A 17,132-nucleotide genomic window follows, 5' to 3' on the forward strand; every position below is an offset into this window, starting at 1 on the left:
TCCGCATATACAAGGTGAGGGAGTTAGCGGGACCTGAAAAGGAACCAGGGTCCACCCATGAAGCCCCCGTGGGATCCGAGATATCGGCAATCCATGACCCTTTCCCCTTTGAGATTGTGCATACTTCGGGAATCTTCCGACAGCCTTATCCAACAGCGTTATATGAAGTGATCATTGGGCTCGATAATCTGCGTTTGGCTTCCCTATGCTTCTTTGCCATGCTATACCTGGGAATTATATATTCAGATCTAAACAGACTGTAACACATCTATTTCTCGACAATAGTTATATCTTAGACCATACTCCAGTTTATAATAGCATGGACCTGCCGTTTTGGTAGCTCGGACTATACTTTCTCAGAAGTAAATTAAAGCCTTACGCTAGCCCTAATAGTGGATACTATCCGATAGGCTAGTCCAAATGCAGTTAGTAAATTAGCTCAATTGCGCGCGCGCAAGGCTTAGTCATATGGTTGCATGCAGCTGCTGTGGGCCGCTGAGGGCCGGAGATAGCGATGAAGAATTTGAGTATTTGAGTGGAATTGGAGTGGTATGCCATTCAAACTCGAGTCTATTTTACAATATTATCCCCAAATCATTATTCCCCAACTCCAGGCAGATGCTCAAGGCCATAAATAATATCAACATGCAAGTCAAAAGTAAAATGCTCAATGTCCGTGTTCATTAGTTTGAATGAAACGTCCGACCGCCAATTCCCCGATGAAAGCGCCTCCAAGCACCGAACAGAAATACCCGACATTCATAGTCATGACAGCTAGCATGCTAGATATGATATTAGCATTCGTCCAATCAACGCCAGTAGATATTAGAACATACAGGAGGTATGATATACCCGCAATGCATAGAAATAGTAGTGCTCGCGGTAGATCAACGCTAAACCGCCAGGGAATTGGCCCACGATTGATGTTGTGCACAACTTTGACTGTCTCCTCAACGCCTTGCGCGGTGATGAGCGATGCGAGTTTCGCGTCCGGGTCGGTGTCAATGTTACCGGCTTCGCTGTTTTTGCCAACCACAGTGACATATCGTCGGTTGAGATGTGTGGCGAGCCAGTGGCGCTCCATGGTTACTTTGAAAGCGATGAGGCATCGGTCGATGATAGCGAGAATAATCAAAAAGATACACGTGCCTGCAAAGCTACCCGAGGATGAAGGAGTCCAAGCATTGGAGAAAAGTGGCGTGTCGTGGGTGTTTTTGAATACCATAGTCATGCTCATAGAGCTTGAGGAGCTCATACTGTGAGAGCTAGAGCTGGTGCTGCTCATATCCATGCCATCCATGCCATCCATGATTGATGAGGGGAGGGAGAGTGAATATAAAATGAAGATAAGAAAAGAAAAGTAAATAACCTTGGAAGATGAAGTTACCTAAGACGACGCATTGACCTGACGCATTGGACCAAAACGGTGCCCACATGGTTGGACCCACCTTTTATCCAGTGGAGGAGGTGAGCATGGTTGAGCATAATATTGGTAATCTGCCCTATCATCCATATACACTTGGAGTGTTTTGTAGGCTTCAAGTCTCATTCTTCTACAACTCTAGTGCAAGATGTCCATGTCAATGGGTGACATGCCTGCGGGCTCAATGTCCATGGGTGATGGCGTCCCAAGTCTGTTCACCCTACAGAAGATGTACTGGGCTGTCGTGGGAAGTGCAATCGGGGCAGCAACACTCGTTAACGTGCTGGATCGCATTATTGCTAGCCATCGGTATAGTTAATCTTGACCTAAGGATACTCGCTGTTCTTAACTAACAATCATCAGCTTACGAGATTCTTCACTCACCCCCGCCAAACCAAAATCACTCTTCTTCAATGTCTATGCCACCATCACAGCAACAGCCCGCGAAGTCAGCTATGCGACTCCACGGCCGCTTCGACTCGGAGGGTTGACTATCCATTTCCCGCCACTTGGCCCCGTCCTCATCATGCTAGCCAACCTGATAGTAGTCATTGTCCTTTGTTTCTACAAACTGAACACCTTAGATCCATGGGCATGGGAGAACGTTGGCTACCGCACTGGGTTCATCGGGATTTGCCAGCTGCCGCTGATCTTCTTGCTGGCAGGCAGGCAAAACATTATTGGGTTCTTGGCAGGAATGAGCTACGTCAGTCTGAACTGGTACCATCGCTGGGTCGCGCGGACACTGTGGTTGACAACCACAATCCATATGGGGTTCTGGTTCCGCAATTGGGGTCGCTGGAATTATATCACCTACCAGCTTTATAACGATCCGTTGACGAAGCGTGGATTTTCCGCTTGGGTTATCCTGACCTTTATTGTGATCACTTCCTTCGCTCCAATTCGTCGGCTCAGTTATGAGTTCTTTGTTACCCAGCATCTAGTCACCTTCGTTGGCTTTATTGTTGCAGTGTGGATGCATGCACCTGATGAAGTCAAGACCTGGGTATGGATCCCGATTGGGCTGGTGGTCTTCGATAGGGTTGCGCGCTACACCTGGGGTGCATACGTAAACTTGACCATTTTCCACAAAGAGAACAAGACAAATGCTCTCTGGGCACACTCGGCTACGTTTACTCCGCTACCTGGAAATGTCACTTGCGTTACTATCGAAAACCCCGGTATCAGGTGGCAACCCGGTCAGCATGTCTTCCTCACTTGCCACTCCGTCGTCCCATTGCAATGTCATCCATTCACTATTGCATCGATCCCAGAAGATAATAAGATGAAATTCTTCATCCGCGCTGAAAATGGGGGAACAAGACGTTTCTTCCGATACGCCTCAAAGCACGATAGTCTATTGGGCAGTGGGCAAGTGATGTCCGGTAAGACTGTTTTTATTGAAGGACCATATGGAAGCATCAGGCCCTTGCGTCAGTTCGACAGTGTTATACTGCTGGCAGGTGGCATGGGTGCGACATTCACGGTACCTCTTCTGCGGGACGTTGTCTCAGCATGGAAGCTGGATACCAACGACATCAAGCAGATTCCCGCTCGGATCGCTCGCTTGACAGCTACCAAGCGGTTGCGTTTTGTCTGGGTAATCAAATCACGTTCTCAACTGGCTTACTTTGACTCCGAACTGCAGTCTCTACTAGCAGATGTGAATGAATGTCGACGCACACATTCAAATTTCGAGAAAGAGATTGAAATTAGCATATATATCACATGCGATGAAAAGCTAGATCCGCCTATCTCTGTCTCACTACCATTGCAGACACAGTCTTCCCCTATACTGGAGACCTTCACGCAAGACGAGACCAAGAACATATCCGAGAAAGACAATATCTCCATTCATTCTGTCTCCGCCGAGTCAACACCGACTCCAGGACCCGTGGTAACAGGCAGGGGCTGTCTCCCTGGTGGAGGCTGTTGTTGCACTACCCAAATCCAAGACGAGGAAATCAGCACCTGTGCCTGTACCTGCTCTGGCCCAGCGCCTGTTCAGTCTGAGAAGGCCGCCATGGATACAAAACCCCATCAGTCTGGAGACCTCAGAAACAAAATAATAGTTTCTCCTAATATTGTCTTTGGTCGTCCAACACCACGAACTATCATCTGCAAGGTCCTAGAGAAAGCCGAAGGAGAAAGTGCTGTGGTTGTATGCGGACCTCGAGGCCTAGCAGACGATGTCCGCCGCAGCGTGGTTTCTCTAAGCGATGAACGAGCTGTGCACAAGGGAACTGGCGCGCAGGGGATCTACTTGCATGTTGAGAACTTTGGTTTATGAACAGAGAAACTACAACCCCGAGTTTGTTCTTTTATTGCCTAGGTATATTTATCTCCTTGCGCAATTGACAATTCAGCCTAGAGCTAATCAGCATACGCATAGATGAATAAAGGCATCTACCAAATGTGAGAGTCTGATACTCGCCTCCAGCAAGCGAGGTACAATACCGCGCAGCCCCCAGATCCGGCGCCCTCCCCAACAGCCTGTGTGCTTGATCGCGTTGGATACATCATTCGACTGCACAGGGACTGTCAATTAAGGAGTAAGAAGCGATTCCGTGAAGCTAGAGTTCGAGGTATTAAGCCATGTTTAAAGTCCTCAAAACGTAGAGTTGGGTGGACATAGGGATGCCATCGCTCTCCGTTAAGTACCAGACGCTAGATCATAGAACATTCCGTATCCTCCATGGCATTTATCAACCTAGTACTCTGTATCATATACTCACAAGAGAAGACCAAAGTGTAGTTGACTCATTCCAAGGGTCGGACCAAAGCAGCTTAGTCCGAGACGACCCGAGCCAGCACATGACATCATCCAGGAACTGCCGCCTAAGCTAACTCCAATTCTTCCAACTTCCTCCATTCCACCTTACCTCTATCACCACAACACCCTCAATTAAATATATCCAATCCGCCAAGATGTTCCGTTTCGTAAGTCCACCATTATCAGCTCCGAACCCCACCAATTCATCACCACCCAGCTCCCAAGCCACCATCTAACACACAAACAGAGCAAAACCCTCGACCCAATCACCCTCTTCCACTCCCCCTCCATCCAAGCATCCACTAGAACCCTCAACATCCTGAAACAAGCTTCTTCAACCGCTAGTGAAACCGCCACGGAAGACCAGGCTAGCGACCACGCCACCCACGCAAAGCAACAGCGCGGCGAGTTCGAGCTGGAGGTTACCACTTCGCCCCCGACAACAGACCAGCTTCGCAGTATCCTCGACTACATCTCACCCGTCAGCGGTGTCGGTGGTCCGGGTGATAAGGTGACGTACGGTGTTGCGGAGCTGATAAAGGGCGCCCGCGATGCGGAGGATGCGTTGAAGAAGTTCAAGGAGGATAATGAGAACTTCGCGAGACCTATTGTACGTTCGACCTTTTCCTTACTTCCATTGTCATGTTGGGGATTTGTCTCGATGTGTTTTACTAATGCTCTATTCTACAGACCGTGGACTGGGTCAATGGCCGTGCTGTCATTGGAGACAACCAGTCCGAGATCCTGCGCATGGTGCGCCAGCTTCCTGCGAACTAAAGAGTCGATGATTTACTGCTAGCAGATGTATGCGCTACATATAATCTACGTGGCATTTGATCTCGAACGAAACTCAAAACTCATATTCCATATTCCATACAATGAAACCATATTACTAGCAGAAGACAGAAATTGCGCCATTTTTGGTCTATGGCTGTATCATACAAGAATCAATTTCACAACTCCACCCGCATAATAAAACTAGAACGAATCGAGAAACCGTATCGCGCTGCAAGGTGCAAGTTGAAGATGAAGTTGAAGTTAAAACAGAAAGAAGAGAAAAGACGAAAAGATGGCCCATTAAACTCAATACTGGCACATCTGGCACAAGGAAACCAAGATCCAGCTCGGAGTCCCGCAACGCACCAGCGGAACGTAAGAAGAAGAAAAGGTTGACCGAATATGGATGAAATCTGGATTTTGGTCAGGAACCTAGAACATCGTCCCGAATGTGCCGTCCGTCGCGATAGGCTTCCGTGGCGAGCTGCTGCGGCCGTTGCTGTCGACAGCGGGTTTGCGGTGACTAGGATGGTCAGTAAGAGAACGATGGTACATAAAAAAGAAAGCCATTTAGCTTGGATCGGAGCGAAACATACCGGAAAGTAAACCCGACAAACAAGCCCTTGCCCATCTTATCATCGCGATCGGCCATATCCTCCAACGCGCGTTGCTTATCATGGACCTCCTTGTACTTAGCCATATCTGCCTCGTTGCCGAAATCATCGAAGTACCCGGCATCAGTCTCGGAATCAAGTTCAGGCACGAACGGAGCCCGTTGATCACGCAGACTCTCGAAGTCGACCTCGGCGAAATAGTCGTGCGAATGGATTTCTCTGATATTCTTGAACCGCTGCTCCTTCCCAGCAACTAGTTTCATGATGAGATCCCACGTCCGCCGTGACAAGAAGTAGTTCGGGTCTTCGTAGACGGGCTTCCGCAACACCTTCTGCCAGCGCTTCAAATTCTGCCATGTTTCTTCGACTGTCGCACCTGCAAAGGGCGGGTAGCCTGCCAATGCCTCGAACAGCATACATCCCAAGCTCCAGTAGTCCACAGTGAAATCGTATTGGTCGCCCTTGAGAACTTCTGGTGCCATGTAATCCGGTGATCCGACGATCGACTTGGCGTAGTTGACTTCCCGCTGGCGCAAAGACTGGTATCCTTGTCGTCGTTCGGCCATTGTACGTTGTTCCATGGGCCGACCGAAGGGAACGGGGGTGTTCCCGACTTCCTCGAGCTTGACGCGCATTGACTCAATCTTGCCGGGGCTCAGCATACCAGCCGCCAGACCGAAATCGGTCAGCTTGACATGGCCTGTGGAATCGATCAGGAAATTCTCAGGCTTCAAATCACGGTGAATGTATCCCAGCACATGGAGCGCGTCAATGCAACTGAACATCTCCGCAATGTAGAAGCGCGCGTGACGATTATGGAGGACACCGGTATTATTCAGCAGCGTGCGGAAGTCACCGCCAGGAACATACTCCATGGCCAAGTAGATCTGGGTATCATCCTGGAAGGCATAGAGCAGTTTGACTAGCCAGTCGCTCTTGGCGGCAGTGAGAATATCACGCTCGGTTAGGATATGACGAATCTCATCCAGTTTGAAAAGCAACTTTTTGCTCATGACCTTCAACGCGCACACTTCACGGGTATCCTTCTTCTGTGCCAGATACACCTGTCCATAGCCACCCTGACCAACCTGAGTCAAAATCTGGAAGTCGCCCTGGCGGAGGCGTGTGCGACGCTTCCGAAGATGTGCACGCTCGCGACCGAGGTATTTTAGGAGGGCTGGTTCGTGCTCTTCATTGGGGGTAGCAGGGGGGTCGGGGTAGGCGGCTTTGAATTGTGTGTGGCGGGTTTGGCGATTGTGAACGTAGCTGAGGAGATCGAAGTAATGGTCCAGGAAGTCTGTCGTGCATTAAGTCAGTCAATCCATCTTAGATTGTTAGGTTGGACGGCGACTTACAGAGTTGGGTCACATTGACGAGGCGCTTCACTTTGGGTTGGGCGAGCTTCTCCATTTCCTCGGGGGTGAGGCCGCGCATCTGTACCTGGCGTCTGGTCGTTTCATCGCGTGGTTGGTATGGCTCCTGACGTGAAAGTGCAGCAGCCGTTGGGGTTGATCCCAGGTCTTTCGTTAGGCGCGTTGGGTTGGGGGGTGTGTTCTCCTTGTTGGCTCTACGCGTTGGGCTCGAAGGGGTTTGGTGGATGACGCTCTCGTTGAAGTCCTCACCGCTCTTGCCAACAGAGAACATTGGATGATTGTAGTGGTTGTATGTCGATTTGGAGGGAGAAGTGGGAGTCAACTTCATCGCCTTGTCGAAGACATTGGGTAGGTCGAGTGCGCCCGGAGGCAATCTTGACTTGCTGGGGCTACCCTGGGGGGTCTGTGGGGGACTAGTAAAGCCATCGGCAGGAGTAGAGGGGCGATCGAATTGACCACGAGTATGTAACAGTGGTGGTGGATTAGGGAGTCGTAGACCAAGATGGTCCTCTGAAATAATAGCCATGGTGTTGATGGAGGAGCGATAGAGGGGTTGGTTGTGACCCCCTGTGATAAGGCCGGAACTAATTGACACTAACCCCAAGAACAAAGGCAAAGTGACTGAAGATGTTTTGTTTTTGTACAGAGAGAAGGGGAAAAAAGGAAAGAAAAGAAAGAAAGAAGAAAAATCCCTTTGTCTCAGGAAATATTGAAGGTTTATGTTTATTATTTCAAAGTCGATCCCTCTCCACCAAGATCGAAGTGATCTTGATTCTCTCAATTCTACAATCCACTCCATCCCGATATCCCCTCCCTTCCTCACAGAGTTGCTGTAGCAACTCTCCCCCCACGTCATACACACTGGTTTAAACAACACTTTAAACTCCAGCAGAGTGGATGAGTTTATCGAGGCGAGCTGAATATCATCTCCACTTCCAATCGTTAATCGCTAATTGGGCTTTGACTCTTCCTTTTGAAGGTGGGATCGACTCTGTATGGAGTCGAACATGAAACCGCCACTGACTTTTGCATAATCCAGAATGAATGTCGCACATCCCAGTTCATGTTCGGGGAATAAGCAATAATTGTCCGGTAATACTGAATGTGTGTATATAGGTACATATATATAACTATCCATTATATGTTGTATAAGTAATGCATAGTAGGGGTTCTATCATCCACATGCGGAATTCTGAGTCTATCGCAAGGGATGTAAGCAAACTACCGAATAGGGAATAGCTTGCTTAACACAACTGGGTTATTCCATGGATTGGAGGCACGGAGACCCCGATAATTGGCAATTTCAAAATCTCAACCATGGATCTTACAAATTTAAAATAAATTTAATTTAATTTCGGTACTCCGTATATTACCTAGGTATCCTATTAATTACGGAGTAGTAACTATCCTATTATTCACTTATTCACGCTGCACCCTGCTTCCGTTGGCCAGTCTGGATTTCGTTAGTCTCGCCCTCTTCAGCCCTGGATACGAAAATACCCACATAGAATGCCAGCCCATAGTCATCCGTTGTAAACGTGATTGTGGCCCCCTTGGGGAAATAAAACACATCGCCCGGAGTCGCCGTGACCTTCTGGCCCGTCTCATCGGCAATCTCAAACTTACCCTCGACGATAATCTTCATTTCGTCGTAGGTGTAGGTGTAGACGAGAGGTGTGCCCTTTTCCAGTCGGTAAAAGCCACATGACATGGGCTTGTCCGGGTTCTCGTTCTCGCTGTAGTATATTAGCGGAAATTGCCTATCTACGCACCTAACACACTATGTATCTATCAGCCGTACCTTGATTGTATATCTCCCAAAAAGGCGTTCTCATTTGCGATAAGCGGTGGCTTGAAGGTAGATTGCGCCTTAGCGTGGTAGGTGAAGGGAAGCGCCATGGTTGAATCAGTGTGACTATGAGGGTCAATGTAAGGTGGAAATAGATCGATATCCTACTTAGTTCTTGAGGGTTACCTCTGCTTTATACTGATGTTGCCGCAGTCTTCTATTGTACGAAATGAGGGGACACCCTTCAAAAAAGTAAAACTTTCTCATACTTAGAGCAACTAAATCCAGATAAAAAAGCGATAGTCGGATCTGATGTCCTGACTAGGTAACCCAATAGAGAACTGGTTGGGAGAAGTTACGGAGAGAATGAGGGGTTTACGGGTGATGAGGGGAAGCTTGAATCTTGAGATAAAGATCCGAGATGGTAGCGTGGGGAAACTGTTATCAATGGAGAGAAAACTACCGACAACTTTTGACGGTATTGCTGCAACCTTATAGACTATGAGCCTCCTTCGCATGATAAGATTGCGTAGTTGAGTAGTTGGCACATGGACATGCAGATGATGAGAGGATTCCTTTACTTGATGCGGTTAGCCCTTCGCCATCACATCAACCCCGGAACCACAATCACTGGCTTTGATGCTTGGCATAATATGTTCTTAATAAAAAGAATTCACTACGGGCACACCCCTAGAACGCTCGAACTTCGAGAAATGGGAAATAATGCAGGGCAGCTTCTTACCGCCTGTGGGTAGTTCTGCCAGCTAGCCGTGCCAAGCGCCCAACACATCTATAAATTAGGTATCTTTTGTTTGACTTACCTATACAAAAGGTACTTAGACATAACATACGTTTTTCCCAACCCTCAAACTAGTTAGGGAAGATATAAGAAGATATATACCTAGGTATAGTATAAAGGAAGTCTATATATTTAACCAAACTTTAGTGAGGAATGTTAAAATAAAGAAAGTACCACGCTAATGCTAGAGTTAGCTTACGGACAGTAACTATATGTTCTCTTAGTCCAGGAAAAAGGGGCCTACAGTCAAAGTGCCTATGAGGTAATGTTAAGGTGACTTTTGATTCGACGCATGCAGCAGAAAAGCAGCCAGTATATGTTATTACTCCCCAAAGAATGAAGTGGGGAAACCCAGCAGGAAAGAAGCTGTCGAACTGAGGGAAGGCAATGTGGCTGGATACCAAAATATCACTATGCAGAGCAACTGGTAAAAGGAGTGTGATTTGTAAGAAGTAGAAAGCTTCTCTCTATATAATCCCTGAATGCTTACTCAGGCCTCCAACAAGTAGGTCCTGTTTTGCATACAAGAAAGGAAGTAATGACAGGACGGGCAAGGGAGTCATTCTGGTCGACAGAACCAGGTCGGAGCGCGAACCCACCTTCCCGCAAGGTAGTGGAATCATTAGACCCCAGTAACCCCAAAGTAACAATCGGAGATATCTAGATATCTATCGGAGCAATAATCCAAGCCATCCCACATATGACTGAAAATGGTACCTAGCAATAACTCTTATAGCTGATGCCTTGTTGAAACTCGTTTATCAACAACCTCGAACATGTTCTGGTCCATGGCCACTCCACCCGCCTTCCACGCCATGTGACAATACTTCCGAAACTGTCTCCCAGTCTCAAATCCATAACTTGCGTCATACAGCTCCTTCATCCGATACCGTCGGTCACAGAAATGCCAACGGATATAGCCACGAATGAACGCGTGCATCCCATTCTCCGCAACTAGGGTATGCGACCCGCCAAACACCTTCTGGGCTGTCTGTACCTCTCGTATCGCGTCCGCCGCTACCTCATCTAACCCCTCCCTGAGCGAGAGTTGCTTCACATGGCAGACATTCATGATGAGGTTGTTGTCTTCCGCAGGGCCGTAGCCATCCGCAACGATACCTTCCTTGTAGAAGGAGAACAGGTCGTTAATCAATGCCCCGACTGGCTCTGTGTGCACAATTGCCGATGTAATCTCTCCGAATTGCCCGGTTTCATCTGCAATTGCCTTGGGAAACATGAATGACCCCATGCATCCGCCTAGCTGGCCTAGACGTCGTAGTTCTGTTGGAAATCGGTCCGAGCCCCGATCGCCCTTGAAACCGCGGGCTTCGATCCAACAACTCTGGTAGAAGTCGAGTGTTGAGCGGAAGATGTTGTATTGGAGGTAGGAGTCGAAATGGCGGAGTAGATCCGGGATCCCATGTAGCATCACGCGCCAGAAGGGATTTTTCTGTTCGCTGCCTCTGAGTAGGTCCGGGAGAAATGTTGCCATGTCTGCGTGGTAGTCTCCCTCGAAGTCATCCATGAAGCTCAGTTTCGTGAAGTGGATCGCTATCTGACCCATTACTTCGGGTGGGATATTTGGCCAGCAATACACGGCCATTCGAGCTACGGTGCGTGTGTTATTCGTAATTGCCTCATTGCTTAGAGAGAGTTGCTCTTGTATGGTTGGTTGTGTGAAGAACCGTAGGGATCCCTCGTAGGTGGATTCGAAGTTGGCTCTGAGCTCGGGAGTTGGCGATTCGAGAGGCTCGTCGTATTGAATATTGTCGAGAAAGTCGACAATAGTATCAATGAAATGCTCAAGAAAAGAGTTGTCCTTGATATTATCCATGGTTCCAAGGGTATTGGGGTTATAGAAGTTACTGAATTGTCTTCGTAGTGAATTAGCCTCAGAATGTATGAGATATCAGAATATTCGTGCACAAAGCATGGATTTAAATCGGGGCATCAGGCTTAGATATATGTGCTGGAGGAATTCATGGACCATGGTGTTGTTGCTTGAGCACAGCTACATATATGCATTGTAGGAGATCGACACGGAAGCATTTCTATATCTAGAACCTCTCACATATAGTAGGAAGTTATTTAGAATAGTTATGATGTAAAGTAGTACTATAAAGAGCCTGTCACAGAAAAATCGGGCATATACTAAAGCTGGGTCTACTTCACACCGACATTACCACTGACATAGGCCGTATACAAAGTTTAGGAAAGGAAAAACTCTATGCTGTGCAACACACCTGCCGAAGATGCTCTGTTAGATGAAGTAACTGGATGTACTCCGTACCTAGGTAGGTAGGTCTATGCTAAAACTTGTCTATGTTCGCCGCTCCATGCCACGTGCAGCCGGCAGTTACACAGAATAGGTATGATTCGATTCGTTGCCAGAAAAATATTAAAAAGGGGTCTAGGAGATAAATGCTGTCCCGATCTAGCGTTGTGCATACTTTGTACCACCTACTTGATGCCAGATAGATGCTAGGCAGGTACAGCTCTACTGATTGAGTGCATTGACTTATCGTGATCCCATAGCCGTGTCAAGCGCCCAACACACTGTTCCGCTTGTTGGGCGTTCCGAAGCCACCTCGCCGATAACCCAGCACCCCTCTCTTCTCATTTCTAAACCAAGATGCCGTTGACAATCCACCACCTTGGCCGCTCACAATCGGAGCGTATCCTCTGACTCGCCGAAGAACTTGGTATCAAATATGACTTTGTCTTCCACAAGTGCGACCCTATCTTGGCTCCGCAATCAATCAAAGACCTGCATCCTTCCGGCACCGCACCGGTGGTAGAAGATGCTAAGTCCCCTTTTACGAAAAACAAGGTAGTGCTCGCTGAATCAGGTGCTATCATTGACTACATTCTTGCTACCTACGGGGAGGGCCGTTTCGCACGTACACCGAAAGATAGCGAGGAATACATCCAATTCCTAGAGTGGTACTACTGGGCGAATGCCTCCCTGCAGCCAACCTTGTTCCGTGTGCTGATGAACAGGCGCTTGAGCAATGACCCAGAGGCAGCGCACATCAAGCTGGACAACGCGAAACTAGAGGGTGCACTCTCAATGATCGAGGCGAGACTCGGGATCCTACTTGGTTGGAATGACGTCACCGCAGCGGATATCATGGCGATCTGTACTCTCACTACCATGAGAGGATTCTGCCCCATTGGATTTGATGAGCAAAATCATAAGAACATTCTGGCTTATCTAAAACGTGTTGGTGACCGGCCCGCCTATCAAAAGGCTATGAAGGTTTGTGAGGGAGAAGACTTCGTGCCTATTCTTGGTGCAAAGGCCCAGCAGTTTGTATTCCCTTATTGAGGTAGATCCAGATATTATGCATTGTAAATTATCCTGTACATAAATATTGTCAACATCTAGAACTTCCACTTCCAACTTACAAATCAGCCATGAGCAAGTGGGGCCTCCCATGAAGTAATTGTCGTATATAGGTAACTGAACGGAGGCTTGGGAATCTTCAAAGCTGAAAACTGTCTCTAGGCCAATTTCGTCTCAAATAAGAAGGTGCAGAGGTTCTGCTGGTCGATCCTAGCGTCAACGGTAATTCCCTGAAAGTAGCATTAGCACACCAAAGACACATTTCGTTGAACGCTTGGGTAGACTGTCCTGATATGACACCCTTTGTCAGGGCTGTAATATATCGTACTAGGAAATGAGTCAATACCGAACCAAACAAGAATCCGACTGAGGACATAGTTGCTTCGCGCGTAAGGGAAGACAGACTCTTAGGTATCGCAGAGACTGCTGCCGCTGTTGGGACCAGAGAATTGTGTCTCCGAAACATAGGCTCCTGGCATGTTTACATTTTCGCAGTAGGGACGATATCGGATGAGGCCTTGCCGAGTAACGCCTACGGAGGCAAATGCGGCTTACTGCTTGCGTTGGATGATCAGGGTTGGTAGGTGCTCAGGTGGGTATTCCAGGTATAGCGGCGCACTCAACACTGACACGGGCGATGAAGATAATGTGCATGTGCCTCGGGTGTTGATTAAGCTGATTATGTTTCCATATTACTGGAAATTCAAATTGGGTGGCCGTGGGGTTGCTGTGGGTAGTTGCTTGAGGGCTTCCGTAATAGGGGTATCGCGTATTGGAAAGTTGAATGAAAGCGTTGGAGCCAAGTAAACCATCATTATGGCGGACATATTAGTTCCTAGATCAACCATAGTTTGGAGTCAGAGGGTAGGTCACAGTTGCGGAAAAGGAATCTCAATCGAAAGCCACATCGAAACTTGTCATTGCTCATCAACAACAGAACAACAGATCCCTAGACGCCGCGCTGATTCAAGGTGACACCAGGCCAGGGCTGCAAATTACAATTTCAACCTTAGCGAAAACAAATGAGAGCCACAACAATAGGAACATAAAAACAAAGCTCAGGGAAGGAGAACTCGGGCTGCTTGCTTGGTTAGCCGTCATATTAGTACAGCAGACTGGGTGCAAAGAACAGTAGGTTCTTTTTCGTCGACGCCCAGACTTGCAACCAAGTCTTTGGCTATTGCTGTCAGCCTAGCCAAGGAAAACTATGGATTGCAGAGTTAGCTCTTGGATGAAATAGTCTGATTGTTGTTGAACTCACCCTCCCATCCCCACTCAGCCATAACATTCACCCAGTGCAATCTGCCACGCACAGTTCTTTCATATTCAATATTTTCAAGCGACGCGAGTGCGGAACCCCGTCGCGCAAACCTCGATGTAGACTGCCCTGGTCTTCCTCCCGTTGGGCTCTTGCGGGAACTATTGAGCCTGTATTTGCGCAAATCGGTTGGTAATGAACTCATTTTCTCCCTGTCTCCAGATGCAAAAGTCTCGCCACTACGCGAACTAGTCATTTCACGCTCTCTTCTCGCATTCATTGCGTCGCGGCGCTCCCATACTTCCTTTAACACCTCCAGACAGCGGTCTACACCACCTAGCATCAAGCGAGACTGGATTGTGGTCCATCGATCCAAGACCCATTTTCGGTCATCGTCAGTGTCAACCTCAGATCCTGCTGCCAGAAGAGGGAACATCTGTATGATAGTAGTCCGGGAGGTATAGGGAACGGTGGCAAGCAAGATCAGGACCCTCTTTGCTAATTCATCGGCCGGCTCAGAGGGTATCTCCGGAACGGCCTGATGCAGGTACAACAATGTAGCCCAGCGATAGGCATATGCAACTTGAATGCTATGCTGAACCTCAGAACTGGGATCATCGGGTGGCTCAAACCATTGCGGTGGCTCCCATTCCTCGACAAGAGCTTTGAGTTCCATAGCTTGGGCCACGACCGACACCGTGTTCGATGAGCTCTTCCGCACTTGCTGGATCAGCTTCGCCACTCGACTCATGAGAGGATATAGAGTAGTTGCACAGCCCATCAATGGATCAATATCATGGACTGTGTCACTCGGAAGCTCGAAGATTGAAGAATCCCAGTTTTGAGGGCCACACTCATCCAAAGAAGTTAGTCGCGCAATCACGTCCATATATGACCATGTGTTATAAAGGAACCGGATGCGATCCAGCTCGTCGTCGCTAACACCTCCCTGCGTCTCGGCTGCGATGACCTGGCACATTAATGTTTTTGCGCCTCGCAAATGTTGGATGCATGTGGTGGTGTGTTGGTCCCAGGTATCGGCGAATGCCAACGCCAGACTGGTTGCGAGCGCAGCATCCGCTCTCATATTCTGAATCTGTCCAACTAGACCGGATATGCTCTGGCGCTTGTGCTTTACTCCTTGCACTCGAAGATGGGGGCTTTCCTTGCCCGAGTGGAAAGCTGTCAGAGCAAAGATGGCATGGCGAAGTGCAGGCGTGTCTTTTGCTAACGGCCAAATGAGTGTTCGCCACGGATTCTCCAATGCACCATCTTTGATAGATAAAATCCCACATGTGAGCTTATCAAATCGCAGCACGAGCATTTCTGGACTTTCCGGTGGTAGGGATGGGTTGTTTGACATTCTTGGGGGGTTGAGAGTGAAAAAATCTGTCTCTGGCAAGGTGAAGTTCCAAGGTCCCAGTCCTGGATCTGACTTCCGGATAATCTCCTCAATGTCATCATTTTCATCCTCCAATAGCTGAGAGAAGCTCAGCCTTGATGTATCTGGCGCCGGACCAAATGGCATATGTCTAGCAGGATCAGTGTTGATATCAGAAACCAGCGAGTTTGCGAGCGACAGTGAATCTTGAAACGGCTCCAAAAAGGACAGGAAATTGAAAGGAGGCGAGTCGGCGGGCAATGACACGTTAATGTCAAGGGGAGACACGGTGTACTCGGCTCGAGAAACATCTTCTCGCGTGACAGGCAGATCTTCACGTGAATGTACCTCAGTAGATAGAAAACTATTGGCACTAATGGGCGAGCTATGCAAGGGAGAGTCTGGAGGCGAACGGGAGCCATCAAACTTTTGGGACTGTATGCGAATCGGTGATGCTGATTGTTCAGTCGTTGGAGGAGTTGGAAAAGTCTGACCAATATTGCCGACAGACGGAGCTTGATGGGACGAAGATTTTGCTAAAGAAGGTTTATGAGTATACCATGTCTAACCTAACGCGTATAAAACTCGTTACTTACCTTTCTTGGCCTTGGTCGCTGTAGGCCGCCCAGAAGCCAAGTTGATATCTTCGAATGGTCGCCATTTGAAGTCTTTCTTGTATCCTCCACATTGGACCTTTCGTCTTTTGCACTGGTGACATGATGGTTTGACTTCGTCGCACTTCAACCGCTTTGCTTTGCAGGTGATGCAACCTATAAAAGCGGAGACTCAAGTCAATGTTGTGGACAATATGATGAAGTGACCGTCTGCATTATTACTGCTTCACTGGTACTCCCGATAGAAATAGAAATGTGTAGCTTCAGTAGTTTCACATTATTTTAACTTACCATTCCGACTTTTTGTCTGCTTTGGCTTCTGTGTCCCAGGATTTCCCCGCGCTGATGCCGGGTTGTCGGGATCTAAACTCGATGGGATTTTGATGCTTTCCATACCAAGTCGATGTTGAAACCCATTCACACGGAAGAAAACGAGATATACAGAAAGGTGAAGATAAAAACAGGGAGATAAGAGGTGTTGACAGCGAATGGTAGGTGGAAGATAGGGAATCCTACGGAGAGGAGATGATAAGCCAATGCGGGGGTGCCGATCTTGGAGAATGTGCTGTGTTTTCCATTGCAATCTCAACCAGGTTGGGCATCGTGTAGGCATCGGTTATATCTGATTTAATTTTACAAGCTGCTAAACTAAACGGGTTTATGTGTCATTCCATCTACGGCCCTAGAGTATTTACATATGTATGGACATACTAACTATGTGGTTAACTATCAATGACTGTAAACAATAACAACACCGTGCGGGGATAATTTCTCCAACCGCACTAGTTAGTACATTAGGACTACGAACACAACCACCAGCTACGACGAAAATATCATTTACAAGAAACAAAAAACGAAGGAAAAGATCTTTGATTGAAAAATAAATAAAAAAGAAGACAAACAGCGGCTGACAACCCCAGTGAGGGGGCAGGCAAACAGTCTTCACGGACGCAACTAGTACCGTTGTCGGTACTTGTTGGTGGAG

At 47.9% G+C, this 17,132-nt stretch overlaps 9 protein-coding genes across 9 annotated transcripts; 4 read left to right on the forward strand and 5 right to left on the reverse strand.

The window, feature by feature from the left end:
* Nucleotides 1–667: 667 nt before the first annotated feature.
* Nucleotides 668–1,309, reverse strand: N7516_006484 (copper transporter family protein; the record flags this gene model as incomplete). The annotated part of the gene is made up of 2 exons (XM_057219204.1): nt 668–782; nt 837–1,309. The coding sequence occupies 2 exons, from the start codon at nt 1,307–1,309 to the stop codon at nt 668–670; spliced, it is 588 nt and encodes a 195-aa protein (XP_057073295.1).
* Nucleotides 1,310–1,571: 262 nt separating this feature from the next.
* On the forward strand, nt 1,572–3,713 carry N7516_006485 (ferric reductase family protein; the record flags this gene model as incomplete). The annotated part of the gene is made up of 2 exons (XM_057219205.1): nt 1,572–1,732; nt 1,787–3,713. The coding sequence occupies 2 exons, from the start codon at nt 1,572–1,574 to the stop codon at nt 3,711–3,713; spliced, it is 2,088 nt and encodes a 695-aa protein (XP_057073296.1).
* A 405-nt stretch (nt 3,714–4,118) lies between these two features.
* N7516_006486 (uncharacterized protein) lies at nt 4,119–4,332 on the forward strand (the record flags this gene model as incomplete). Its single annotated transcript, XM_057219206.1, is given in 2 exon segments — nt 4,119–4,174; nt 4,194–4,332. 2 exon segments carry the CDS (start codon nt 4,119–4,121, stop codon nt 4,330–4,332), a joined length of 195 nt encoding a protein of 64 aa, XP_057073297.1.
* Nucleotides 4,333–4,351: 19 nt separating this feature from the next.
* Nucleotides 4,352–4,973, forward strand: N7516_006487 (uncharacterized protein; the record flags this gene model as incomplete). The annotated part of the gene is made up of 3 exons (XM_057219207.1): nt 4,352–4,363; nt 4,444–4,806; nt 4,887–4,973. 3 exons carry the CDS (start codon nt 4,352–4,354, stop codon nt 4,971–4,973), a joined length of 462 nt encoding a protein of 153 aa, XP_057073298.1.
* A 432-nt stretch (nt 4,974–5,405) lies between these two features.
* N7516_006488 (putative serine/threonine protein kinase) lies at nt 5,406–7,486 on the reverse strand (the record flags this gene model as incomplete). Its single annotated transcript, XM_057219208.1, has 3 exons — nt 5,406–5,496; nt 5,570–6,884; nt 6,943–7,486. 3 exons carry the CDS (start codon nt 7,484–7,486, stop codon nt 5,406–5,408), a joined length of 1,950 nt encoding a protein of 649 aa, XP_057073299.1.
* An 897-nt stretch (nt 7,487–8,383) lies between these two features.
* Nucleotides 8,384–8,859, reverse strand: N7516_006489 (cupin domain-containing protein; the record flags this gene model as incomplete). The annotated part of the gene is made up of 2 exons (XM_057219209.1): nt 8,384–8,696; nt 8,762–8,859. The coding sequence occupies 2 exons, from the start codon at nt 8,857–8,859 to the stop codon at nt 8,384–8,386; spliced, it is 411 nt and encodes a 136-aa protein (XP_057073300.1).
* A 1,419-nt stretch (nt 8,860–10,278) lies between these two features.
* N7516_006490 (Trichodiene synthase) lies at nt 10,279–11,382 on the reverse strand (the record flags this gene model as incomplete). Its single annotated transcript, XM_057219210.1, has 1 exon — nt 10,279–11,382. The coding sequence occupies one exon, from the start codon at nt 11,380–11,382 to the stop codon at nt 10,279–10,281; it is 1,104 nt and encodes a 367-aa protein (XP_057073301.1).
* Nucleotides 11,383–12,180: 798 nt separating this feature from the next.
* N7516_006491 (glutathione S-transferase family protein) lies at nt 12,181–12,876 on the forward strand (the record flags this gene model as incomplete). Its single annotated transcript, XM_057219211.1, has 2 exons — nt 12,181–12,223; nt 12,245–12,876. The coding sequence occupies 2 exons, from the start codon at nt 12,181–12,183 to the stop codon at nt 12,874–12,876; spliced, it is 675 nt and encodes a 224-aa protein (XP_057073302.1).
* Nucleotides 12,877–14,085: 1,209 nt separating this feature from the next.
* On the reverse strand, nt 14,086–16,541 carry N7516_006492 (Zn(II)2Cys6 transcription factor; the record flags this gene model as incomplete). Its single annotated transcript, XM_057219212.1, has 4 exons — nt 14,086–14,099; nt 14,156–16,069; nt 16,130–16,303; nt 16,439–16,541. The coding sequence occupies 4 exons, from the start codon at nt 16,539–16,541 to the stop codon at nt 14,086–14,088; spliced, it is 2,205 nt and encodes a 734-aa protein (XP_057073303.1).
* Nucleotides 16,542–17,132: the final 591 nt, after the last annotated feature.

Source organism: Penicillium verrucosum (assembly GCF_028828655.1).
Source record: "Penicillium verrucosum strain IBT 35672 chromosome Unknown utg000002l_segment0_segment0, whole genome shotgun sequence".
Lineage (NCBI taxonomy): Eukaryota > Fungi > Ascomycota > Eurotiomycetes > Eurotiales > Aspergillaceae > Penicillium > Penicillium verrucosum.